General features: G+C 51.3%; 1 protein-coding gene across 1 annotated transcript in view; it reads right to left on the bottom strand.

Moving 5' to 3' along the window:
• The window catches only part of LOC134048163 (hydrocephalus-inducing protein homolog), a 76,679-nt gene that overhangs the window by 27,779 nt on the left and 21,845 nt on the right, over positions 1-27,055 (bottom strand). Inside the window, exons 13-30 of the mRNA XM_062499762.1 lie at positions 25,187-25,254; positions 20,833-20,927; positions 20,153-20,185; positions 19,864-19,964; positions 18,483-18,618; positions 17,871-18,035; positions 14,085-14,323; positions 12,711-12,969; positions 12,397-12,427; positions 11,939-12,039; positions 10,447-10,590; positions 9,641-9,957; positions 7,919-8,083; positions 6,389-6,686; positions 5,392-5,520; positions 2,339-2,516; positions 1,636-1,811; positions 791-924 (exon numbers count right to left, since the gene is read on the bottom strand). Coding sequence (XP_062355746.1) covers positions 791-924; positions 1,636-1,811; positions 2,339-2,516; positions 5,392-5,520; positions 6,389-6,686; positions 7,919-8,083; positions 9,641-9,957; positions 10,447-10,590; positions 11,939-12,039; positions 12,397-12,427; positions 12,711-12,969; positions 14,085-14,323; positions 17,871-18,035; positions 18,483-18,618; positions 19,864-19,964; positions 20,153-20,185; positions 20,833-20,927; positions 25,187-25,254 — 2,769 coding nt within the window. The remainder of the gene's footprint in view (positions 1-790; positions 925-1,635; positions 1,812-2,338; positions 2,517-5,391; positions 5,521-6,388; positions 6,687-7,918; positions 8,084-9,640; positions 9,958-10,446; positions 10,591-11,938; positions 12,040-12,396; positions 12,428-12,710; positions 12,970-14,084; positions 14,324-17,870; positions 18,036-18,482; positions 18,619-19,863; positions 19,965-20,152; positions 20,186-20,832; positions 20,928-25,186; positions 25,255-27,055) is intronic.

Below are 27,055 nucleotides of genomic sequence, written 5' to 3'. Positions count from 1 at the left end.
GTGAAAATGAAATTAGTTTTAAATGGACACCTGCCACAGCTGCTCTGCCATGAAAAGCCAGTATAGGTGAGTACACTGGGCCTTCACTGATCTCAGTGAAACTGCTTAGCCTGTGTATAGCCTGAGCCTGAAATTGCTTTGGGGCCTAGCAATAAGTTTGGCCTGCACAGGAGATCTTCATTGTTCTGCAACCAGATTACATGATCTGCTCTGCAGAGAATCTTCTTCCTGAATTGAAGTATCCTGTACTTGTGCTGCATCATGGTGGTGTAAAGGGACAGACCAAGTTACCTAGATAAGCCCTGCCTGCCCACCAGGATTCAAGCCATCTGATTTTGGGTTTTAAAGGGTTTGCTGACATGTGCAGTTCCCTTCCCTTCTCTTTCTTTTTTGTTTTGTTTTGTTATTGTTGTTGTTTTTGTTTTTGTTTAGTGTGCTCTGTTACTTGGAACCAAGACATCAGCTGGGAGTTGTCTCTTTCAGAGCTAGTCAGCAGGGACAGAATTTGTGCTGTCTGGAAGGCCTTGAAGGTCTGCACTGGGTCCCCTCAGCTCAAGGGACAGAACCCCACACCTGTGGGGAGCTGAGCAGTCCAAAGCTCAGCACGGTGCTGGGGAAAAGAGGACACTCCACTGCTCACATGGAGAGTGTCACAGCCACCAGGACCACATCCTGTCTCAAGTCCAGGCTATTCCCAGCTCTGCAGACACAAGGAGCTCTCAGGACAAGGGGACATTGCTGGGTGTTCCCCACGAGGCACCTGGTGATGGGGATGGGAGTCCCTACTCACTTGACAAGACTCTGGCGCAGCTTTTTGTCAGGGAACCTGCTGTATGGGGGATGGGATGGGAGCTTTTCCTGCAGCTCCAGGGCAGCCTCCTCTATCAGCATCATCACCGTCTCTATCTGCAGCTCAGTGTTTGGCTGAGGAAAGGGAAGACAGTGCCTGGTTAGCAAAGGTCTTTCCCAACGTTGGCATCTGAGAAAGGATCCCACCCTGCTCTTATGGACAGGGGGTGTGGGGTCCTCCTGTCTGGCTGCTCAGTGTCGGTGACACCTCCTGCTCTCTTAGCCAGGACCTCATCTCCACAGCAGTTAACTCCAGCATCTTCACCTGCCCAGCCCCTGTTAGCAAAGTTTGCCTCATCTGGCCAGGCAGACAAGCCAGGAACCTTCCAGAGCTCCAGAGACTTGCCTGCCCCCAGCCAGTACCAAGGCAGCTTGGACAAAACCTGTCTTGAAAGGGAACTGGGACCAAGCTCATCTTGGAGGTGAGCACTACCAGCACAGTCCCAGGGCACAGTCAAGCAGCTGCTGTTCAGGTCTGTAAATCTAGCAGGGCTTGGGTTGGGACCAACAGACTCCCCAGCAATGACCTGCATCTCCTTCAAAGCACCATCAACTCCATCCCTTGAGCATGGCCTTCAGGATCTCTCCCTGGGGTAGCCAGGAATCTGGTGCAACCCCAGAAGAGAGCATGAGCAGAGTGGAAGCCCTAGGGGCAATGCTGTGGTGACACATGCTTGTAAGTGGGCAGGGAGGTCCCAGGTGCCATCAGGGCACCGGTGGGCTGTAAGGGGCTCGGGTGCCATGGAGAGGGTGGCATGTGCCAAACGGGGCTGCAGCTGCTCTTACTACAGTGCCAAAGCCAGGTGCGTGGGGCTTCAGGTTCTGAGTCTTCAGGGTCTGAGTCTTTGGAGTCTGAAACTTCAAGGCCTTAGTCTTCGGACTCTGAGTCTTCTGAACAACTGATTGATTCCTCTGACTGAATTGTTGCAGGGGTTTTATGAGCTTCTCATATTTTTCATTTCCTGAAGGAAGAAAACGTCCACAAAGTGAAGTGTGAGCAATGTGCCAATCCCATTTAAGCTGGGAAGTCCCCACCTCTCAACACTGGTTTCTTCCAGAAAGAAATCCCTCCAGCCATCTATGGAAGGTGGATGCTGCTGTTCCTCTCTGAATCCTCATTTTATTTGCTCCCACCCATCAAGTTTGTCCATCCCCACAGAGGAGCATCTCATTGCCTGCAATGTCACGCAAATCCAACCCTGTCAGAAGCCCTGCCATCCTCCCTTACAGTTTTCCCAAGCCTTTCAGTCTAGCCATCATCCTTCAGGACCCTGCCAGATGTGCAGGCAAGCTCTGCAGGATGGCTTCTGGGACAAAGCCCACGTGGGATCCTCTGCTCAAGACTCATGAAGCAGTCAGAGGGCTTGAGTTGGTCCGGGAGTCCTGTAACCCTCAGGCTTGGTGGAGCTGAGCATGAGATACCCTATGTGCATATGGTAGGGAACAAAACCAGAGGGACCCTTCCTAGGGGCAGACAAGCAGTGCCCACCTTCGATGTTCCAGGGCAGGTTCACACTGATCACAGGAAAGAATGCTTCTCCTTTCAGGCAGATATTCTCTGGGTCCAGTTCTGCCACTTTAAGCTGGAAAGTCCTGCTGAAGGCTCCTGGTACTCCTGGCATGTAAGAGAATTTCAGCACTTGCTTCTCACCAGGTGCAACGGAGCCCTGCAGGGATGGGAGAGGAGGGAGGGAATGCATCAGAGTGTTTGATGGGGGGATGGCTCAGGGGACAGACAGGCTGAGAGGACAGGTCCTCATCTAGAAGAAACCATCAGACCACATCACCTTCATGATAGACGTATTACAGTCTTGGCTTTGGCGATTGTTAAAGTGAATATTACGTGTTTCATAATGTTTTCTTTTGTAAAAGATGTTTTGCTAAAGTTTAGAGTTCTTTCAATGTGAATGTTATCTTGCATTGCAATACCAATGTTGGTGAAGAGTTGATGCAACATTAACATTTAACCAGTGGAGGAATGGAAACCTGTTGAATGTGCTGAAGAGTGACAAATGACCAGGACTAGGACAACTGCACGTGCTCCAAAAAGGTGGGACGGAGGAGGAACTATGTTAAAATATTTCAATACATATAACCATTTGTAAATATGTATGAGGCTGTTGCAATACCCAGGGTATATAAGGGGTCTTGATGTGTGGTGTGGTGTGCCTCTGGCTGCAGCTAAGCACCCAAGTCAAGCACCCAGTGCTGTGACTTGATTTATTGACTTTGTCCCCTGTTGTCTCTTACTTAATTTTCTTTAAATTTTAACTGAGGCATGGGCTTCGCTTCTCACACCTTCTACATCCCTTGTGCCCATAAGGTCGAGCCTCCAGCCGCAGGGTGCAGTGTGTTTTCCCAAGGGCTCATAAGGCTGCAGCCTCAGCACAGCCTGATATAAACACAGCTCTGCTGCCAATGGGGTTTGCCCTCTGCCAGCAAGAGCCCACCTCAACAAAAAAAAAAAAAAACAAACCAAAAAAAACAAACCAAAAAAAAAAGGCTCTTTTGCTGCTGCTGTGGAAGAGAAATCCCTGCACTCAGCAGGGCCAGCAGCTCCTCTCATCCCTTGTAGGAGACAGGCATGAAGAAATGGGAACGCCATCGGCTTCCTCCTCCCGCTGCAAGGAGGGACAAAGGCAGGAGTGCTACTTCGGCTGGGAGACATCCAGGCAGGACTGAGAAGCTTGGACAGTGGTGGGATGCTGCTAATTTTTCTCCTTGCTCTTCCAGCCCTGCTGCTCCCTAGCTCCCTCACTGCCCCACAAAGCCGCTGCACAGCAGCAGAGCTGCAGGAGGCAGGGAGCAGCAAGCCTAGGAAGGGATATGGAAGTGCTGCTTAGCGCTGGCAGCAGGGAGGCAGGGCCAAGGGCTATGTCCTGTGTGATCGCACAGCCTGGCTAAGGTGACCCTCAGCAACGCTCCAGTGCCAGCACAGCCTGAGATCTCAGCTGTCAGGGTCCCAGAGTGACTGTGAGGAACCAGTTAAATTTTAATTTATGCCTCAATATATGTTAAGAAGACACTTTCTGATACGGGGTGAAAAATTACTATGGGGGCTGTACCCTAACCCTTAACACCCTCCACGAGGAAAAGAAGTTGCGAGGAGAAAATGCATGCAGGCTCCACCTCTGGGGGGCTGCGAGCAGACTCCAAAGCCCAGGAGAATTTTGCCTGTCTGACCAATAGTCTTCCTAAAAGGGCTGAATTACAGGAGGAATCTTCCCATATGAAAGCAGTCAACGCTGCCAGTTTTTCCCTGCCGTTTTTGGCTTTTTGTTGGGCTGGGAACAGCTGGAGGGTCCGGCTCCCGGCAGAGCCACTCCCCGCTCGCCGCGGCACCCTGGTGCTCGGCTGTTTGCCCGCGGGCCAGCCGCGCCTGCTGCCGGCTGCGGGTGGTGGCCAGCACTGCGGCAGGCGTGCCCGCTCGGGGCGGCTGGCCGCACACAGCTCCATCTGCCGAGCGGCACACGGACAGAGCGCCCCAGGGTTACAGCAGCACCGCTCTGTGCCTGCCAACTGTTACTTTGCGTTTCTCACTTTCTCTCTCCGCTGTTTTATCCCCTTCTGGTTGGGACCGCACACTTTCTTCATCAAAAAACAGTTTTCAGATATAATACTTGTTTTGTTTACACTTTGTTTTCATCTGAGAAATCTAGCAAGTAGAATTGTTCTCTGTTCCCCTTACAGCAGCACAAGACAATAACTGTGAAGGGCAACCAGCCTGCTACTGGCACTGTACCACTTCAGCTCTGGAGAGGCAGAAGCAGGCAAGGAGAAACGCCCCTCCAGGCTGGGGTGAGAAGTGCCTCCCTCCCAGAGGCCTTTGCAGGCACATGTTAATATCTTGAGTTCTATTGGTTTGTACAGTTGTTCCACCCCTGTTCACCTTGGATGTACCCTTTCTGGAAAGTTCTTCCTTTCCTTGATGCCCCTTGGCTATAGTTTGCCCTATTGCTCCAGCCCTGTTACCCTATTGGTTCCCCTGGTTGGCTGCCCCTCCTCTGCACCGCTTTTCCCTGTCCCTATAGGACCTTGATCCTCAGGACTCGCCTCTTTTGTCCCATATTTAACCCTGTGCCCTCAACCTAGTTTTGTCTTTGTCCCTGGATTCCCTTCCAGACCCAATAAAGCTTCACTCAGATTTCCATACAAAGACCTGCCCTTCGCCTGTTTTGTCAGCCACTTCTTGTTTTTAGCAAGTGTGCTCGGGGCTCCAAAAGCACAGCTCGTTCTCAGAGGAACCCAGTGAAGCGCATCACTTGAGGTGACCAACAGACTTGTGCCTCCTCCCACTGGTGTGTGCCCTGTGACAGCAGAGCCACCCACCAGCCAAGGCCATGAGGGAGTCTGTCAGGAGAGCACTTGCTTCTCTGCCCCCAGCAGAAACAGCAGAAATTACTTACAGCCCTCTCTCTCTAACAGCTGGGTTTGGGATTTTCCCCTCTGATTTTTTTCCCCCTTCCCCCCCTTCTTTTTTCCCTTTAACACTCTCCTGGGCCACTTGACACAGGACTGGGGTCGGTCACTTGTGGTACTTACAGTGGGGGGGATGACCAGAAACACGCCAGGCAGATGTTGCTCTGCAGTGCTAGGATTTAGCACCCAGTTGAATTTAATCTTGCCAGTGTTCGCCAGGGTGACTGTGCTGTGACGAATTTCATTAACTATCTGGAGAGAAGGCATAGGAGTGGGAAGTTACAGACCCAGGCCTGCTGCTGGGAATCTCCTTCCTCTCTCCTGGGGCTGAAACCAGACACATAATGGGAGCAGGGACCACGGAGGAGATACAGGCACGGGGGGACCTAAGGAACCCCCAGGCACAGGGCACCTGCACAGGAGCTGGGAGCTCTGGCAGCACACAGAGGTGTGGTAAACAACCATGTGAGGGCCAGTAATAAAGGAACCAGGGGACCCAGGCCCTCTGCACTGTGAGGGTTCACCAACTGCCAGGAGAAACAGAAACAGCACTAAGGCATCCCAGAAGAAAAGGCACCTGCATTCAAGTATTGGCAAGCAACATACATGCAACAAGGGAGTCACACAGGGCAAAACAGACAGGGCCAGCAGCTGGAAATATCTCTGTGCTTTCAACTGAAAAAGAGTGAAGTGGGAGTTATTCTGGGACAGACTCTCCAACTAGAGCAACTGGAAGCCCAACTTGTTCCCTTGATTATTGTGTGGATTAAGCAAGACCTTTAGACAAGAGCATGTCCTTGGGAGATCAGGCTTTAGGAGTGGATCAGCAAAGGGATGTCTCAAGACATGTCCCTCCGAGCATCCCCCCTGGGGCCCTGCCTGCCCCAGGAAGCAGTGTTAGGTACCCTGAAAAAGAGGCATTCCCAGCCTTTTGGAGAGGGTTAGAGATGGCCATTTAAAACCAGTTTGGATGCCAGATGTGTCCCTCAAAGGTTGCAATTCCAAGCCCCAGAGCCAACAAAGGGGCTGGGAAGGGGGAGGAGCCCTGGACTGAGGTGGGCAGGAACCCATCGGCCGTGGTTCAAAGGCAAGGAGCTGTGCCAGGGCACACGTGTGGTACCTGAAAGCCGCAGTTGATCTCCTGGAGGCTCAGGGAGTAGCTGATGCATGAGGCCTCCCCGGTCAGCTCCACCTCGTAGGTGGGGCCTCCCTCTACATGGCACAGCGCCGTGACACTGGCGATGGTGTTGAGGTGGCCAAAGAAGCTGAAGGAGACCTTCTGTCTCTCTCCTGGCTGCAGCACACCTGACTGCGGCAGGACACTGAAAACCTGGAGGACAGGAACGATTGAGATGTTCAGTGTGGAAATGGATGCAGAAGAGCACCTTGGAGCAAACTGCAGCTGTAGCTGGAGGTGCCTATTCCTCAAGCACAGCCAGAATCATCCTGATCTCATCCTGTGTCCATGCCACTGACCAGTGGAGAGACCACAGGGAAGATCTTTTCCCATACTCACAGATCAATGCATTAATTGTACATTCAAGTGAACTGGGATATCTCCTGGCAGTAGAAATTCCCTCTGATGCACAACTTGCCTTTAAAAAGCGTTTCCTACTGCTTTTAGAAAAGGAGGAGACTCAGAGTGAGAGCTCTTGGAGCTCAGGGATCTCAGTGAAGGACTCCAGCCCAGCTGTTCTGACTCCTGAGGCTTTTCCCCTTGCTCTCTGATTTATATGCTGCATTCTCAAGGTGCTACAGCAAAAGGCCCTGCAAAAATGCCCTATGGACCACCTGATGAGCTCCAGGGGGAACAATGCCCTCCATAGGTGCTGCACAGTGTCCTTGGGCAGCCCTATGACATGTCCTGCACGGCCTCTCCAACAACCAGTTGCTTCAGCAGCGCTTTGTGATGGGTCTAGAGGGATGTGAGGCCCCTCTGTGGGCAATGCTGAGGGCTGCCAACGGGACTGGGAGCTACAGCTCTGCTTGCCATACCGAAAATGTGGAAGTGAGACAGATTCCCTCTTACATTCTCCACTTTGAGGGGAGTGTGCAGTACGTCTGTGGATAACCTGAATCCCCCCCCCAAGCCTAGTGGGATGTAATACTTTTCACAAATATATGGCAGCACCTGAAAAACAAGCCATTTTCTATGCTAGGAGGAAGAGAAAGCCACTTTGCAAAGTCTCAGTTTATAAGACAGCTTCAGGGCCACCACTGCAATACCAGCTCTTGGGTAAAAGCAGAGACCTGAAAACAGTTGGTTTTGGCTGGGTTGGGAAGAGGGTACATGGAGATCAGCACTCATCACAGCTTGCTCTGGGAAGGAAGCTGGAGGTCTTATCATCATGATGCAGATAAAAGCCTCATCTTATCTTTGTGAAGAAAACATGGCCACAAAGTCCCACACTCCGCACAGGTCTGTAGGATCTCAGCAGGCTTCTCCAAAGAAAACTCTCTCCCTCCCACACACCCCATGTCCAGCCACTGGCCCTGCTGCCCAGCGCACTCTCGGGGCACAGGACAGTAGGGCAGCAAAAAGGGAGGACAGCAGGAGCATGACTTGGTGGTGGTAAGCTGGGGAGGCAACACAAGCAGTAGGTGTACAAGAAAATCTACCTCTGCTCCTAAAGACTGGACAGGCACCCACGATTCTCTGAGGGCTGTGGCTGGGTCCTCCCCATTTCTAATCTTGAAGCGTCTCCTTTGAGATGCTGAGTAATCCAAGCAGGTTCTCTTCTCCTTTGGTGGTTGGGGTTTGAACTTAGGTGGGCAACGCTCATGCCTGGAAAATAATGTAACTATGAACAGGGACCTGCCATGGGAGGAAGGGACACCTGCACGAATAGCTCCTGGTCAGGATGCAGCTGCTGGGTGGGTGCTGGTGCGTTGAACTGAGAAATGGTTTGATCCAGCCCTTCTCAATCCAGGCTGGAGCAGCTCTGTTCTAAAGACAGCCCAGGGATGATACTGGTAGCAGTGGTGCAGGCAGCTGCAACTGCTTGCATTGAGGAACTCCAGAGGATGGGGATTAACACCTTGTGGGGATGCAAAAAGCACAGTGGGAGAGGAAAAGACAGAGAAGGCAAGCCAAGAAGGTGAGATCTGAGGCACCAAGGGGCACACCTGGCCAGTGATGAGCCAGCACAGCCCCCTCCCCAGTGCCCAACATCAGAAACTCTGCAGCTCTACCAGGTATTTATCAGGGATGTTTCCCTGACACTCTTGGGGGGTTGGATGATATTTTCCAACACTCCCAAGTGACTCAGGTCACATTCCCCATTTTAAATTGAAGCAGGTGCTCAGGGTAACTCTGCTTGTGTTTCTAATGCCACGTCAGAGACACAGTTGAGCCATGCCTGCCTGTCACCCTGCCGAGCTGCAAGTGCTCCCCACACAGTCAAACACAACCTGGATGTTCCATTCCCAGACCGGCATTCAGTGCCTATAATGACCTGCTCCCCAAAGAAGCCCTGTCTTTAGCTTTGTAGCTTGTTATCTAAAGCTGGGTTTTATTTCTGGATGAGGGGCTCTCTCATCATAACCCCCAAGAGCCCCCTAATCATCTGTTCTACTGTCTTTAGTTTTAATGAATGGTTTGAGGCAACTTCTCAGGACCATGGTGCCCAGACAATGACATTTTTCACTCTAAAGTAGAAACTCTCTCGGAGGCAGGGATAGGAGATGATGTGATGAACAAGTCCTGCTGTCAAGCAGTACAGTCCCCATAAGGGACATGTTGCAGTGGGGAAAAGTTAAAAATAGTAATAAGTGTCACCAAAAAAAGGGAGTGGAGAATCCAAGGTGTCCACTGAAAGCGGAGCCCTGTGAAAGAAATCATCCTGACACTAAAGGAGTTGCTTCAGAAAAGAAGGAAAGGGATGGTAACAAGATGTTCAGCATCAGCCCAGGCTCTAAGTAGCTCTTTCTCTGGTGTTGGGACTTTCTGGGCATCCTCCAGCACAATGCAAGGGAGGAAGATAAGGAGCAGACAGGAGCTCCTGCAAAGAGAACCCATCCCAAAGCAGAGGGGTCAAAAGGGCCTACCAGAAGCACTGTGGGAGCTGGGACTAGGGGCCCTTCATCAAGGTGGACATTGCCTCAGGCCACAGAGGTCTGAGAAAGCAGCTTTCAGCCCAGCTTTAGCTTTCCTTCCCAAGGGAAACCACTACGGGTTTGCCCCAGGAAGTATAAAATTGGTGGAAAACCAATTCCCTGAGCATCCAGCTTGACCACGGCTGGTCACTGCTACTTACAAAAGGAAAAGTCAGAAGCAGTCTGTCAGATCCTAGGCAAACAGCTTTGTTCTTTGCAAAGCAGAAACAGGACACCAGGAAGAAGAGCTTCAAGGAGAGGGCAAAGGTGCACATACCTCAGCCTGCCCACCTGGCCGTCTGAATGGAATGACCAGTGGTACTGGACAGGCAGTGGGCTGCAGTTGGTTATCTCCAGAGAACGCCCTTCTGCAGTGCCAGCCAGGATGCAGCCAAACTCCAGGGTGCTGGGCTGGATTTGGAGATTGGGGAAGTGGACTTCTCCTTGAAGGGTGATACACTCCACATAAGGATGGCCGTTGACCATGTTTATCTTCAGAACCTTCTCTTCCTTCCAGCTATAAAAATCCAGTTTATAAGATGGGTCAAATGCAATGTAGAGATGACAGGTCTGTCCTACATCCACTGTCACAGGCTGCAAGGAGATGAACAGTAATTAATCACCCGTGTGATGACGTCCCAAGGTCTCACAGTTGAAACAGTAAATGCTTGAAGTGTGATTCGCAGCATGGGCTTCTTGGTTCATCATGCATTTCATTACAGCAAGGGTGTGACTGCAGCCACAGCAGTCTAGTCCAGGATTCCCTCAAGCCCAAGTTTCTGTGCTCAGCAGCAAGACAAGGGGGTGGCTGCTGGAGAGCTGGGATGCTTTCCAGGAGACACCTTTACTGCATGGCTGGCCCAGACCTAGTTGCTTGCTCCTTCTCCTTGTGCCTTAAAGCCAGGATGGACCTTCTCAATTCAGATAAGATTTTGATTCCTTCAGCAGCTCTGCTGATGCAGCTCAGGCCAATCCACTGCTGACACTTCAGAATAAACTTCTTGACTCAAGGCTCTCCCAACAGAAAGGCACCACCACATCCCTCCTCTTCAGACCCCACTGGAGGAGTCCAGGGCTGCTCACCTGGCCATCCAGGAGGGGCTGCTGGTCCGCATCGCAGAGCAGAAACGGCTGCTCCAAGTCCAGCATAAGGTCGAGTGGCAGCAAGCAGGTGTTCTTTAAAGCCAAAGGCTTGTACTGCAGAGTCAGGACATCATCACTGGGTTTCTATGGAAACGGGAGACAAGGAAAAAGAAGCCTCAGCTAGCCACAGACCTCCTTCTGCTTCTGCTGCATCTCACAATTTTCAGCCCCAGAAGTGCATACATCCCTATTTACCCTTTCTATTTGTTTCTACCCTTCCAGGACATTTGTCTTTAAAGCAGATGCTTTTCATGTTTAGAACCACAGCATTCCCTGGGGGACAGGGAAACACTCCCACACATGGATGAGGGAATAGCCCCCTGAGAGGAGGCAATTGCTTAAACAAGATCTAAATCACAAAAGTCAATCCAGACCATTTGTCTCCAGTTTTGTCTCTCTGTTGGGCAGAACAGCAGTAGATGGTCATCACTCACATACAGACATTTCTTACAACCTTAATGGCTCTAGCAGCCTCATCAAAGCAGTTCATCTACAACATGTGTCCTGCAGCCCCTGCTACAGGGACACAGTGTCTGGTCTCAAAGCTATGAGCAGCCTAGGCTCCTCCTTCCTCTCTATCCATTGTGATGGGCTTCCTGCACGGTTTACAGAAACCAGAGAGTTTGGGAAACTAGTTCTGCATGTACTGATATCAGGCAGGTGCTGTGCCATGGCATGCAATGAATCAGTTTGTGTGTGTGGCATCAAGCAGAAGCCAGGCAGAATCAGGGAGAGCTGAAAAGCTTCTAGTTACACCTGAACTGCCTGTTCCAGGGATTCTGTACTTCAGTGGAAGCCTAGGAATTGGAAGAGAGGCCTGAAACTACAGACACCAAATAAGGAAACATCCTCTCTTTTTCAGACAACTGTCAGGAGAGGAAAAGGTGATGCTGGAGTTGGGATCCAGAGACTAAAGGACACCTGCTCTGCCTCAGTGTTATCATCGCTGCAGCTGCAGGATGTCTGGAGGTCCTTTGAAGCAGGTGAGGCTCAGGGAAATGCACAGAGCTATACCAAATAGCTATATCATAAAGCATCCATGCCAACAGCAGAGAAGGCAAAGAGACACAGGAGATGATGGGTTTTTCCTTGTCAGCCTGAGGAATTCACAGGAATCTCCATTTTTCCCAGCCTCCCTACAGCATCGGGGTACAGACATCCCTGTGCCTTGGAGGTTCCTGAAAAACCTCCCTTTACACTGAGCAGAGAGACTGGCATTTCTCTGGAAGTGGCCACAATCCCCCATGGCAGTGAAGCTGTAACTGCAATTTTACGTTGGGGAAGTTAAATACCACTCTCATCCCTAAAAGTATCTTCACTCACTTCACAAAGTGCCTCAGGAAGGGTAAAGAGGGGCTTTAACACAAGCACACACACCCCCCCCCCCCCTCAGCCATGCTGTTAAATGTCAGGATGCAATCCAGAAACTTACCTTCTCCACCCAGAAAGAGAATTGTCTGGCTGATATTTCTATGGAGGGATCAATAAACTTGCAGGTAATGGTTGTTTCTATTATCTTCTCTGTCCTGCTGGCTGTCCCAGTGACAGCTTCACACATCACATAATCCTGCACCTCCTGCATGCAAGGGTCTCTTGTCACTGCTGGGTGGTGGCAGAGCATCCAGACAATGCCCTGCCCTGGCTCAGCACCCACCACCCACCACAGGCCCTATTGTTGCCTTAGAGTTATGGCCACTGTGCCTTTTTCTTGCTGTGAAGTAGCTTCTTTATTCTCCACTCAGTTGTCCCTAACAGTGCACTCAAAAACCACAAAAGGCACCTGTGAGAAACTCCCTCCCTTTACACGGCTTAATTTTTATTCTGCTTTTACCCCAGATAAACCGCTTGGCACTTTTTTAATTCACTTTCTTTTTGGGCTCCTAGTCTAACTGTAAGTTATTTCTCTGCCCTTCTTTGCTGACTAAGCATGAAACACTGTTTGCCTCAAAAGGGCAACATTTCCATCCGCCCCTGCTTTGGGATCAGCCCTGGGTTTTGTAGCTGTGGAATCACAAGAAAGCCTTAGCTGGTCTGATGGTGGCCAGCAAGGAAAGCAACTGGTGCTGCCACAGGAACGTGTGGCCTTAAACCAGTTTCTTGAAGGCCCCTGCTCATTTCCCCAGGCAAGTGTCAAGGAATGTGGAACAAGCCCAGGGGAGGGCATCTGATGGCTCCCCAGGCTCAGCCCTTGGTGGGGACCTCACCTGCTCGATGGGGGAGAAGCCTCGCAGCACCATGTCCACAGACTCGCCCGGCTGCAGCTCCATCGACAGTGGCTCCAGCCCAAACACGGGGCTGGTGCCTTTGGGGCTCTGGCAATCATCTTCGGCCAGGGGGCTACTGAGGGCTGGGATGCTCTGGCCCTTCTTCTTAGGGGGGCTGTGACATTCCACACTCCAGAAGAGCCGATGGAAATGGTGGCCCCTGTTTGTTACTTTGAACCGACAAATACAGGGAACGAGCCTAGAATAGAGGCCAGGATGGAAAACAGTATGGGAGTAGCTATTTCCTTGGTCAACAGAGTGTTCCCAGTGAGCAGTCTGAGGTGTTAATAGCTTGGAGACTGTCTGCATTTCCAACTCTTAATGTGGATCAGAAACAGTGTCTGATAAGGTGCCCTTCAGGACCTGGTTTTTCCTCCAAAATGCTTGTTCTGGGGTGCTTCATACTGTGACTGTATATTGTATAATTGTATTCTACATCCAAAACCGTTACTGAATCTTTGAGATCCTGCACTTGGGGACCTTTTGTGTGTGGGGGTGTGATTGCAGGCATTTTTAAAAGCCAGCTCAGAGGCACTTTCTGGATGATCCCAGCAAGCTGGTAAAAATCATCTGCCTGCTCCAGGACCGGAAACCAGGGCAGCAGGGACTCTCCTCCAGGTTCATAGCACCTTTGGGTTGCACTGGTAGCCATTTGTAGAAACTTTTGCACTGGTATCCATTTCGCAATTAGAAGCTGTTTTAAAGTGAACTTTGCAAACTCTGCTGGCAGCAAAAAACCAAGCGAGGTCCTGGGCAGAGCAGGGCAGCAGCAGAGCCCACGAACAGCACGAGGAAGCGGCAGCAGCGGTGCTGTGGACCCCACACAAACCAGCAAGTTTCCATCTGCCTCTGGAACTGCTCTGAGAGCTCCTGCCCTCCTGCTGGGGGTTCTCACCCTCTTTCTTGTCTCTTTGTTCCCAGGGCCCCTGCTTGCCTGAGAGGCACCATTTTGGAAGGGAAGGCTGTGATGCCATCTTCCCTTGGTCCCTCAGCCACATGGAGGGACGGCCTCATCCGGGCACCATTTCAGAACCTTTTGTTCTGGGGAGCCTGTGAGAGCATTACTTGGTCAAGTCAGGACAATGTATGAGAACTAAAGACAATTCACTGGCCATTTAGCAACTGGTTTCCCTTTCAGTGGCTTTTGAGGATATCTAACAACATTCAACTGGCCATCCCATGTTTCTAAAGGAGTCTCTGCCTTTGGGGAAGGTGTCAGGGCTTGTAAACTGAAGAAGATCTTTTCTGAAGAACTACAGCAAAACTGCTCCTTGTTGAGACAGGAGGAGAGGTGGCAGTGGAGGGATCTCCTACCTGAACTGGTGTCCCAAGCTGAGCTCTGGGACGAATGGTTTGTCCATGACAATTGTGGTGCCGGTGCCCACAGCCAGCACCATGAAGGTGGTCCAAAGGCTGTTCCCAATGAAAAGCTGAATAGTGTCAGCAAAAATCCCAGTGTCATCCAAGGTTGCTGTGATGGTCACAGGAATATCACCCGTAGCGGGGATCACTCCTTCTCTGGGTTCAATGACATAGCAGTGGGGTTTGCAGGCCTGTAAGAAAAGCATATTACGCATTTAGGATGGAAATGACACACCCTGGTGTTCTGGGGGATATAAGAAAAGGAAAGAATAAAGAGGGGAGGATAAAAAATCGTAAGGGCTTAATTTCCCTAAATTTAAGCTATAGTATCGGGAAAGAGCAGAGCTTATACAACCTGTATTTCCCCCTCCTTTAACAGACTCTCCTAATTATCCCAGTTTTGCCCGACCGACGGGACACTCCTCCACAGGAGACTGTTCCTTCCCCAGTCTTTCTCTGCACTATGTGCCAAGGAAAGCTGCTTTGTCTCTCGTGGCTTCTTACGAAGGCTCGAGGCCAGAGGAAGCCAGGACTGCTCAAATCCCACTCCAGAAACCACAGAGCTGGAGGATACTGCGGAGAGCCTGAAGAATTAACTCCGCAAAACCAGTTCAGCAAAACCCCAGCACCAAACTGTTCTTTCCCAAGGGGCCATCAGTGCTTCTCAACATCCCCTGAAGGACTGAAGCCCTCACTTCCCACTTATCATCAGCTGTAGAGAGGCGCCCCAGTGCCCTCTGCTTTGGAAAAGTCACCTCTGAATGGTTACAGCAGGGCAGAAAAGCAGGAAGCAAAAAGGAAACTGGATAACATGCGCCGTGTGGACATGGCCCACTCTTCCCACCACTCTTCTCTTCATCTGCTTTCTCATGGACTTCATGGATTGGGCAAGAGAGTGGGAAGCTGCCCCAGGCAGGGAGGAAAGGCCTTGCAGCAGCACAGCTGCACGGACACAGCTCTGCAGGTCCGGCCCTGGTACGAGCTTGTGAAACCCATCCTTGACACGCCAGGCCCACCCAGCCAAGGTGCATTGCTCCCTGCACAGGCTGAAAGCAGAATTTCATTGTGGAGCTAGAGAAAGCTGTCCTGGAAAAATCCCTCACTTTAAGGTTATATTTATCCCCAAACAGATGGAAAAGCAGCAAGAGGAAAGTTCACGGCCCTCCTCCTTGGCCCAGGAGGCTGAGCCTGGACTCTCCCACACGGCCTGATGCTTTATCCACAGACTCAAACAAGTCCGTAGTATCAGGTTTTAACCAGCTCCACAAGTTCAACACACCCAACGTGAAGAAGAACAAATCTCAACCCCCTCACAGATCACCCCCTCCATCAGTCATCCCCCCAGTCCCAGCCCCAGCCTACAAGCCCTCCACTGGCTGCACCAGCCCTGCTCCCCCTGCCTGGGGAGTAGCCCCAGCTCCTTCTGCCCAATGCAACCTCCACATATTGAGGAGCTGCCTTTCTCTGCAGCTGGTCCCCAAAGATGCTCTTCAGCGGCACATGTTGCGGTGTGTTTTTTCTTTAATGGTTTGCCCCTGTTCCCCCCTCTATTGCTGGTCTAGTCCAAGTTGTACCCTCCTACCCAGTTGTCAATCTTCCCTAAGACCTCCCCTTTGTTACAGAATGTTCTCTGTCCCTCCTCCTCCTGAATTGTCAATCCCACATTGTACCTGCCCCTTGCTGTGGAATGTTCTTTGCCCTTCCCCCTGCCAAGCTGTCAATCCCTCCTTGTGCCAAGCCCCTGCTTTGGAAATCCCCTTGGGCAATCCCCTAAGCTTTGAAGCCCCATGGGTTTGTTTGAATTGCTCCCTCCCCCTGTGTTTCCTCATTGGTTAAAGCATTGTAAACCCTGCCTTGTGCTCCTCCCCAATCTTCCCCCTATTGCTTGAGGATTTGTACCCTCCCCTAGAACCTCCCCTGTATAAAAGTTCCTGCACACTCAGTGTCTGTGTCTATTGTGCCTGGGCCTTCCTTGGAATAGGCTGCCTTGGGTTCCACAGGGAAGATCCCTGTCTTCTCTTTGCCTCTGTCCTCCACGCTTCCACGTATCTGCGTGCTGTAGAGAGCAAGCCCTGCCCTCCTGCTACCCAGCCCAGCGTTGGTCGGGGAGCAGCCACTCTGGGCATGGGCTCGGGAGCTGGCTGAGCAGCTCTGGCACCGTGTCAGGCACAGAGACCATAGGATGTGGGGGTGCACAACCCCCAGACATGTCTTTGTGTGGACAGCCCAACTGGCTCGACCCACAGGAGCTGTGAAAATTGCCTCCCCGCAAGCAGTCTGAGGACAGACCTTGTAGCCTGCCCTCCTCTAGTAACAGCAGTTTGGCACAAAGCAAATGGATAGATGGAAGCCCTAGGGAAATGTAGGGAAACCATTACGGCGATCCATGCGCTCCGGGGAGCAAAGGACCACAGGTTTCTCTTGATCTCAGAGCTCCAAAACTGTGACACACCCAGCTAAAGGCCTTCCGTAAAATTAAGGGAGAACTTGTCAACACAACCCAGACTAATTTGTGCTCCAGCATCTCTGCCCCTGATTTCACTGAGGGGTGCCCCAGCTAAAACCTCCAGAGCCAGGTTTCTCTTGCCTCGCTCAGATGGAATATTGGAGTATCTTGCCTCCTCTCACACAGGGCAATCTAGCTTGCATCTACAAACCAAGTAATGGCTGCTACTGACCAGTCAATTTCCCTGGAAAACAGCCCCACAGATACTTACTATCTCTGCCCTGAAGTCTGTAGGGACAAGACGTTTGTTGAAGAGGGTAAAAGTTTGTGAATTAGGCTGTAGTGCTGGGATCATGCCAAACTCTATCAGCCTTGGACTCGGGTAGATGTCTGCCAGCTGTCCAGTGCTCTGTAATTCTTGTCTCTGTTCCAGGAAGCAAGCAAGAAAGATTTTTTGAAAAACCAAAACAAACCTCAACAGGGAAACCTAGAAAAGCAGCTCAACACTGCCTAAGTTACTTTCTTTAGGGACAGCTACCACTCTCCTGCTGAAATGCTGGGCTTTTGGAAAAGAAAACAAAGTTACACATTCACCTCCAAATTCAAAAGGATCAAGGTAAAGACAAACTTTCGAAGTACAAATTATTGGCCCCAAGGGAAAAGCTTTGGAAGAAATGTCAGGTTAAGACCAGGCAGACAGTTGAACAACTAGTTATTGTGGTGGGGAGAGACTCAGCTTAAAAGATAAGCAGCCTGAGAGTTGAAACAACTGTTTTGTCCAACTTCAGGTTCACTGGCACAGCCTGCACTGCCAGTCCTTCCTGGTGACTGATTTCTGTGCAGGGCCACAGTGGCCCAGGTTCAGATGATTGGTGCCATCCAGGGAATTTGGCATCCTCATTTGCATAGGTTTTAATGGAAGTTGAAATCCTTGCAACAACTCTTCAAATGTCACATTTCCTTTCTTTCAGAGAAAGCTCAAGGTTCCCAGAAGTCTTCTGACATCTTCTTTTGTGCTCAGAGAGATGACAAGACATTTTATAACAGATGTTTCCAAAGTTACTAGCATTTTAAAGGTTAATTAACTAGAATTATCCTCGATTCCAGCTTAGATGAGCTACTTTCTGTGTCAGACACTGAGATTACCACCTATAAGGCATGAGCTGTTTATGCCACCAATCCCTCCTGTCCTCCAAAGCAGCCTGTGCCTGGTTTCCCCAGAACAATCCCCATACCCTTTGCAGCCTGCCAGGACGAGTTGCACAAAGGCACACATCTCCCCTTGCACTCACCCGTGGGTTTCTCTCATCCCCAAACACGCTGATAAGAACACTGGTGCGATGCTCGCCCAATGTTTGGACTTCGATTGTAACTGGAATCTCTGCGATGCTGTGAGGCTGGACAATCCCACAGGGTTTGGGGCTGGAGTAGAACACAGGAGTGTCCTCCCTGCGTTTCTACAAGGGACAGAATCAAATGCAATTTAGGAGGGACCTCTGAAGAAATTTCAAACTCCTTAACATCCACCACAACGGCAACTTACACACATTTTTAAAAATCCCCAGGGCAAAGATAAAAGGCAGAAACAAGATGCAAGAATTGTAGGCTTAGCATCCTCAGGGGGACCTGCAAGGAGGCTGCCAACACAGGCATGGGTGTCTGTGTGTGCAGCAGCTTTTCACAGCCCTCTAAGGTGTCCCACAAGAAAAGACCCTGAAGACTAAAACATAAACTGTTTCCTCAGGAGATTACACTGCATCCTAAAGTTTACATTCAGGTAGGATCCTGCTCTCAGCAGATCTTTAAGACTGAATAGAAACCAGCAAGGACTTATCCAAACCCTTTTCCCCTGGAATAATCTCCTCAGTAATATTTGCAAGAAGGAGGCGCATGTGATGCCAAACCTGGGGAATAAGCCCGTAGCAGCCAGGAAGGTCGGTGTTATTCACAACGAGGAACTTCCTCTCGTAGGGCACCTTGAGGCGGCACTCATCGTACAGCAGGACGTGAGGGTACACTCGCAGCTCAGGAATGAGACATCTGGGCAATGAGATGACCCCAGGGGAATCAGAGATACTGAGAGGATGGGGAACGTTTACCCTCGAAGATTGTGAAATGGAGCATAACACGTTTGTCACTGTCAAATAGACGTTTAACAGCCCGACACTGATAAATTGCCTTCAAAGTCTTCCCACTCAAACATGTCCTGTCAAGGAGGGGCAAATCCTGAGAGGCAGCACCCAGAGACTGCCAAGTGCCCCAAGCAGAGCACAGCTGTCCCACAGCTGCCTCAGCCCCTCCTTTACTCAAGAAGGCTTACAAGGACTCCTGTAACAGTTCCAGTGATCCATGAACTCTGGGGGAACCTTCCCAACAAGGAGCAGTGCTCACCAAGGCTCAAGGAACACACGACTCTAGTGTCTCATTAAAAATGACTCCCTTCTCTCCCTTGGCACTGTTGCCCTGCCTGAGAACTCAACAATTTGCCCTAACCTTGGAGGGCATGAGACACCACCTGTCCTGCAGAGTGGGTGATCACCCCTTCCCAGTTCCTACATCTCCCTCAGTCCTTCAGTCCACAGGTCTATGCCTGTTTCCAGTTGCACGTGCTTAAAAAAAATGCAGCCCAGGCACTGACTGGATGGCTCTACCTGGGAGAGGGAACAGCACCAGGGAACTGCATCTCTCTTGTCATTAAACTGACGCCTGCGGCAGCATAGCAGAATGGAATGCAGCTGCAGCAAGAACAACTTTTGGTTTTAGTCTGAGAACATTAACGCTCAAAATGGGAAGCAGAGGCAAGGAGAAAAACAAGAGCTGGCCTGTCACTTCAAGGGCTGTTTCCCCCTTGTAAGATCCTGCCCTCACCACTCTTGCTGTGAGCCACTTCCCCACGGTCACGTGCCCTCATTAACAGAAGCAGGCCCTGACTCTCAGCAAGCTGCTTGGTGTGTCCCAAACCAGTGCAGGTTGGTTACAACCCAGCACAACTCCACCTCTTGCAGGAAGGACGAGAGGAGTCCCCCGGGAAATTTCTTCCACTTCAAGCACCAAAAACGAGGCCAATAAATCACATCATTCCTGGTCCCTTTAGAAAAAGGCCCAGGACCATGCTGGGCTGTGAGCAGGGGTGCTTTTCAGCACAGGCTGCTTTCCAAGCACTGCTGTTCTCTCATCCGGCTGGGCAGAACATGAGGTCATTAAACAACACGTCTCCTTGGCAGCTCCAGCCAGAAAATCCAGGTCAAGGCAGCGTGCTGGGGGAGGCCAGGGAAGTGCTGGTACCTGGCCATGATGGTCACTGATGCCACTCCATTGCCAATACCCTCCAGGTCCACCAGCATTCTCCGGCAGAAATCCATCACGGTGTTGGAACACAGGGTCACCTGGTGGGAGAGGAGAGGAGAGGAGAGGAGAGGAGAGGAGAGGAGAGGAGAGGAGAGGAGAGGAGAGGAGAGGAGAGGAGAGGAGAGGAGAGGAGAGGAGAGGAGAGGAGAGGAGAGGAGAGGAGAGGAGAGGAGAGGAGAGGAGAGGAGAGGAGAGGAGTAAATTCCTCCATACAAAAGCTCGTTACCCACGTGTGATATCCTCCAGTTCTTTTTTCATGCTAAAGGAGAGGGAGGATTTTGCCTTAATTCTTCTGCTGGTCCATGTGTAGAGCACAGTCTCTGAGAGTAACAAAAGACTCCTGGCGATACCAGATTTGTTAAACACACCTTGCTATCAGGGTATAGGTCAAATAAATTAAAACATTAGACGAAAGCTCTACACACCACTGTATTCAAATTAAGGGGCCAATTTTTCATCTCACTACAATGACATAAATGCAGAGGAAATCTGCTGACTTGCACAGAATCAGCTTTACAGCAGGAAGTTGAGGGCAAAGTGTGGCCCAGCAGGTGCTGGGCAGTTCATAGCTGCAGAGTTTTTTGTTTGTATGTGATCTCGGCATACGATTTTGGAAACAAAACAGTGCTTCTTCAGGAGCGTCCCGATTAACCCAGCTAACAGAGGCCTCACGCCAGTGCAGATCTCACTCACACGATGCTCAAAGCTGGCAGCAGAGCTAAAGCCCTCCCACACTGCAGTGAAGCTTCAGCTGGATTCTTCCCATACCTTGATATCCTGGTGTCCCTGGGGAGCGATGGTCCCTTGGCTGGGATTCATTGTAAACTCCCTTGGCTCCACATAAAAATGAATTCCCTGCCTCCAGGATGGGTCACTCTGCTTTTGTATTTGATCAAAGCTACTAACAGCAGGCTGAGTGCCATCGTCAGACATGCGGAGCTTGAACCTCAGGGATGCTGGGGAGGGGTTAGTGAGGCAACAGGTCATGGTGTAGGGAAAGCCTAGGAAAAGGACATAAAATTCCATTTAGGCACCAGTTATGTCATGACTCCTGGTGTGCATATCCTGGTAGGATTAAAGTGTGATTGGAGTTCAGCTCTTTATTGTCTGAACTACAGCTCACCGAGAAGCTGCATGAGAAATTAATTGTCATTTAGTTCTCTTTGACCCTGATTCCAGACTGCAGCCTTGAAAATGCCCACTCTTAGCCCTGCTGAGTATTGCAAGCTTCTCTCTGATGGGGAGGAGCTCCCTCACCTGCCCCAAACCAGCACCAGTTATTTCCCACTGATGAGTGTGCACCCACACCAAGCATTTACTCTGAAAATCCAAGCTGTAAAATTCCCTGTTAAGTCTGCCAACACTCTCACAATTTTTAAGATACATAAACAGTGAGTCGTCATTGAGAGAAGCTACATCAAAGAAAGTGAGGATGGAATCAGGAACTGGAATATGATGCAAAGCACACTAATGCAGTTTCTCTCTGCAGGATCCTTAAGGCATCTCTTGGTTTGGGCCAAACACACTGAGCACGTGACAGCTCAGAGCCCACTCAGCTGGAGGCAAACCCGAGTCTTGCTTTGAGATTAGCAATTAATAACATGTCCCACCTCACCCAAAAAACCCGGACATCACACCCGTGCTGCTCCCTGTGATTGCTGCCTGCAAGTGTTTACCCCGCTTTAGCTCTGAGATTTGCTTTCCCTGCTGGAAAGCCAGAGATACAGCCACACATGGTGAGGCGTGGAGACCCAGGGGCCTGCCAGGGAGATACCAATCTCCATGCCCTGGAAGGAAAGACAAGGAGACGTCTAAAGGGCATTTAACCCAGGGTGACAAAAAGGGATTCTCCCCACAATTCTTTGCTCCTCTATGTTAATGTACCCCAGTTATGTCATCCCTAATGTCCTCCCCAGTTCTGCAAAGTTCTCCTTTCCCTCTTTACCAACTGGCCCAAATTTTCCACAGTGTTCCACCCCCATTTCTTTGTTGGTTGTTGCCCTTTGCCGCACCTTTGTATCGCCCCTGTGCTCTCAGCCCCTTGGACCCTCGTGTTCTACTCTGCCCCCTCTTGCCTTGTACTTAAGCCTCGACCCTCCTTTGTTCTGGCTCTTCTGCTCCTGGACCCCTTTGGTGTGTGGCTACAATAAACCTCCATCAGAACTCCATACAGAGGATCCCTCTCGTCTTTTCTCTGTGGGCTCCTTTCTGCTCCTTGCGGCCGTGTGGACTTAGTGTGTGTTTGTGTGCCTGCCTGACCGCCTTCTACTAAAGGCACTTTTCAGGAAGGTAGCGGCACTTCACCCTCTAGTGCACGCTGCTACGGTGAGGATGTCCTGCAGAGCCCGGACACCAGCCACAACCTGCTCTGCAGTGGACATCTGGCTTGGCTGGCCAGCTCGGTGGGGAGGAGACTTCTCTCCAGGCCTGCTCACCAAGAGTCATTTGAACACAGATGGGGGGAAAAAACAACTGCGGGCACAGCCCAGGGCTTCTTTGTGCACATCAACAGTGATCAGTGCCAGCTCCAGCAGTGACTCCAGCAGGGAGGCAAGAGAGGCCACAAGAAGGACAAACACAGATTTCAAAACCTCCAATGAGACTGAGGTCACCACATGCAGACAGCAATCAACAGTTAAAAAGAAGCAAAACTACAACAGCTGCCTTCAGCTGAAGAGACCTCAGGAATGAAATCGGATTAAGCAGCAAGAATCTGCTATTACAGAACCTGTTGCCTTTCTTGCTTCATTGATTCAAAAAGCAACTTAACAAGTGCCTCAGGGGTGATGTAGAGTCGGGAATAAGCAGCTCAAGAAAGGCAATTAGTTTTCTTGAAAAGTTCATGAACTTCATTGTTATGGGTTTAGCCTTTGTAGTGAATTTCCCTCTCGGTCTGGGAAGGGGATAGGGGTTTGGGGGGTTTTGGCTGTGGGGGGGTGGGTTTTTCTGTTCATGGTTTTTTGGGAGTTATGGCATGATGCCATGGGCAGTTTTGAAGTGGGACCTGAGGTTTTGCAGGGAGCGGACCTTTCCTTCCTTCCACTCGGGGATGGGGAAGCTCGGCCGTGTGGTGCTGTGGGAGGTTGAGTGCTTGTCCCCAGCACTTCACTAGGCTGCAGCTCAGCACCATCATCAAACTCGCCTGCCCTCCCTGCTTCTGCCTGCTGCTGTTTGGCACTGCCGAGATCCCCTGCTGCCCGTGAGTTTGCACAGTTCCTTCCTTCTTCCCTTCCCTTCCTTCCCTTCCCTTCCCTTCCCTTCCCTTCCCTTCCCTTCCCTTCCCTTCCCTTCCCTTCCCTTCCCTTCCCTTCCCTTCCCTTCCCTTCCCTTCCCTTCCTTCCCTTCCCTTCCCTTCCCTTCCCTTCCCTTCCCTTCCTTCCCTTCCTTCCCTTCCCTTCCCTTCCCTTCCCTTCCTTCTTCCCTTCCCTTCCCTTCCCTTCCCTTCCCTTCCCTTCCTTCTTCCCTTCCCTTCCTTCCCTTCCCTTCCCTTCCCTTCCCTTCCCTTCCCTTCCCTTCCCTCTTCCCTTCCCTCTTCCCTTCCTCTTTCCCTTCCTTCTTCCCTTCCTTCTTCCCTTCCTTCTTCCCTTCCCTTCCTTCTTCCCTTCCCTTCCCTTCCCTTCCCTTCCCTTCCCTTCCCTTCCCTTCCCTTCCCTTCCCTTCCCTTCCCTTCCCTTCCCTTCCCTTCCCTTCCCTTCCCTTCCCTTCCCTTCCCTTCCCTTCCTTCCCTTCCCTTCCCTTCCCTTCCCTTCCCTTCCCTTCCCTTCCCTTCCCTTCCTTCCCTTCCCTTCCCTTCCCTTCCCTTCCCTTCCCTTCCCTTCCCTCCCCTCCCTCCCCTCCCCTCCCCTCCCCTCCCCTCCCCTCCCCTCCCCTCCCCTCCCCTCCCCTCCCCTCCCCTCCCCTCCCCTCCCCTCCCCTCCCCTCCCCTCCCCTCCCCTCCCCTCCCCTCCCCTCCCCTCCCCTCCCCTTCCTTCCCTTCCCCTTCCCTTCCCTTCCCTTCCCTTCCCTTCCCTTCCTTCCCTTCCCTTCCCTTCCCTTCCCTTCCCTTCCCTTCCCTTCCTTCCCTTCCCTTCCCTTCCTTCCCTTCCCTTCCCTTCCCTTCCCTTCCCTTCCCTTCCCTTCCCTCCCTTCCTTCTTCCCTTCTTCTTCCTTCCTTCCTTCTCCTTCCTTCTTCCCTTCCTTCTTCCCTTCCCTTCCTTCTTCCCTTCCTTCTTCCCTTCCTTCTTCTTCCTTCCCTTCCCTTCCCTTCCCTTCCCTTCCCTTCCCTTCCCTTCCCTTCCCTTCCCTTCCCTTCCCTTCCCTTCCCTTCCCTTCCCTTCCCTTCCCTTCCCTTCCCTTCCCTTCCCTTCCCTTCCCTTCCCTTCCCTTCCCTTCCCTTCCCTTCCCTTCCCTTCCCTTCCCTTCCCTTCCCTTCCCTTCCCTTTTCCCTTCCCTTCCCTTCCCTTCCCTTCCCTTCCCTTCCCTTTTCCCTTCCCTTTTCCCTTCCCTTCCCTTCCCTTCCCTTCCCTTCCCTTCCCTTCCCTTCCCTTCCCTTCCCTTCCCTTCCCTTCCCTTCCCTTCCCTTCCCTTCCCTTCCCTTCCCTTCCCTTCCCGGAACTTCCCTTCCCGGAACTTCCCTTCCCTTCCCTTCCCGGAACTTCCCTTCCCTTCCCGGAACTTCCCTTCCCTTCCCACACCTTCCCACACCTTCCCACACCTTTCCACACCTTCCCACACCTTCCCACACCTTCCCACACCTTCCCTTCCCACACCTTCCCTGCCAGCTGGGAGGGGATCACTGCCCTGCCAGATCCCACAGCTCCTCCTGCCTGTGATCGTAACTACACCAAAGGGGAAAAACAGTACTTGGCAGGTTAGAAACTTCTGTTACTGCCTTGTTGTTTGTGCTGTTCTGCTATATTCTAGTAAAGAACTGTCATTCCTTTTCCCATAGTTTTGCCTGGAACCCCTGGAATTCCACAGGTACAATAATTTGGAGGGAGGGAGTCATCTTCCCATTCAGCAAGATTCCCTCCTTTCTTGGCAGACATCTTGTCTTTTAAACCAGGACGGAGACACCAGAAAATACTGCCTTTCTATTAGCTGGTACTATTTGATCTCACAATGGCAAAATGCTACCTGAGGCACAAGCAGCCCTGGAGTTCACACCCTGAAGATGCTGCTGCAGTGGCAGAACATGAGTGACGGATGCCTTCACGTTCAAGCGTTCCACTTTGGAATGCACAGATCCCTCATGCTGTGTCTAAGCCCAGGGAACACTCACCAAAGGAAATGTCACCGAAGTCGAGCTCATCGACGTTGAAGTGTACAGTCGGTTCACAGACATGTCCCCTGCAATGAGGAGGAAATGGCTTGGTTAAAGGCAATTGCAAAGTGTCTGGCTGTAGTGGCTTGGGGGCAGAAAACCTAGTCGGGGGCACTGTGGGTTTCAGATCAACACACCACCATGTGCTCAGCACAGTGTCATGTGGACAGGAGGCAGCTAAAGCCCAAGTGGCTAGCAGCCACAGCCACAGATGGGGTTCGGGCACAGGGCAGGCAGGAAAAGCCCCCAAGTTGCTGGTGGTCCCATGAAGGACCCTGAACACACACCCAGACATGGCTCTGTGCCTCAGTTTCCCCATCTGTAAGATGACAGACATAAAGGTGTCCCCACAAATTTCTGTAACCAGCCTTTCCAGCCACAGGTTCCCTGCTTTGCTGCTTCTTAACTGTAACTGGTGTTCCCATGGAGGAACTTTCTCAGCAGATTTTAACCCACACAATCATTACAGAATTTTGAGACATGGAGTCAAGGGAGCCTCAAGAATTCTCTGGAAACAGCAGCAACAATTCTACCCAGTCAACAGATGAATCCTAGAGGAAAGCACGGAGGCTCAGGAGCCAGCCACTGGGGCTGTGCCGCTTCAGCTCTGGAGGAGCAGGAGCAGGCAGGGAGAAACACCCCTCCAGGCTGGGGTGAGAAGTGCCTCCCTCCCATAGGCCTTTGCAGGCACATGCTGATGTCTGAAGTTCTCTTGGCTTGTAGAGTTGTTCCACCCCTGTCCAGCCCCTGTTCACCTCATTGCTATTCCTCCTAGAATGTTCTCCCTTCTCCTGATCGCTATTGCTCCTGATATGCCCATATTGCTCCAGCCCTGTTACCCTGTTGGTTCCCCTGGTTGGCTGCCCCTCCTCTGCACTGCTTTTCCCTGTCCCTATAGGACCTTGATCCTCAGGACGCGCCTCTTTCGTCCCATAGTTAACCCTTTGCCCTCAACCCAGTTTTGTCTTTGTCCCTGGACTGCCTTCAAGACCCAATAAACCTTCCCTCGGATTTCCATACAAAGACCTGCCCTTCGCCTGTTTTGTCAGCAACTTTTTGTTTTTAGCAAGTGTGCTCGGGGCTCCAAAAGCACAGCTCGTTCTCAGAGGAGCCCAGTGAAGTGCATCGCTTCAGGAAAGGATCAGCTTGTCACAAGTGCACCAGCTGGCACAGCCAACAGCTACTGCACTTCATCCGTTCAGGACGTGGATGTCCTGAATCTACCACACCACCTCAGCTGTGCTTGAACTCAGCAGACAGGCCCCAACATCCACTGAAAGCAGCACTTGAAGCTGCACAACACTCACGAGTTTATTTCATGGCTGATGCCAATCAATGCCCACTCGGCCTTTGGTTAAAAATCCAGGACCTGTGAACTGTGCCTTCTGTTGTGTTCACGGGACTGCCACTGGCTCTGCTCTACACACCTCAACAGGGCACACCTGCCCTTGCTCAAGGAGAAAGCTGCTTATGCAATAACATCCTGTGACCACTTTGGGGGAGGGACAGAGGAGAATCAATCATTTGATGGTGGATGGTTCCCTCTTAATTTCCAAAATAAAAAAGCAGTACTCCAAAGACAAAGCCAGCATAATTGTTTCTCTACTGTGGGAAGACCTACTCACCACTTTTCTCTTGCTAAGTGATCACTTGCTTGTCCTTTTTTATCCATCTCCCTTATCTCATTGGTATAATGGACTGCAGATTGTTTTTGTTTCTTTGCTGCCTTGATCCAGGGCCTCCCAACAGCAACAGCCCAGCTCCAAAGCTCCAGTGCAGCCAGCATCAGCTTTCCTGCTTACACTACATCATCCTTCCAGCACATGG

The sequence above is a fragment of the Cinclus cinclus genome, chromosome 11, assembly GCF_963662255.1.
Source record: "Cinclus cinclus chromosome 11, bCinCin1.1, whole genome shotgun sequence".
Taxonomy (NCBI): domain Eukaryota; kingdom Metazoa; phylum Chordata; class Aves; order Passeriformes; family Cinclidae; genus Cinclus; species Cinclus cinclus.
This window is presented reverse-complemented; position numbering and strand designations above follow the sequence as displayed.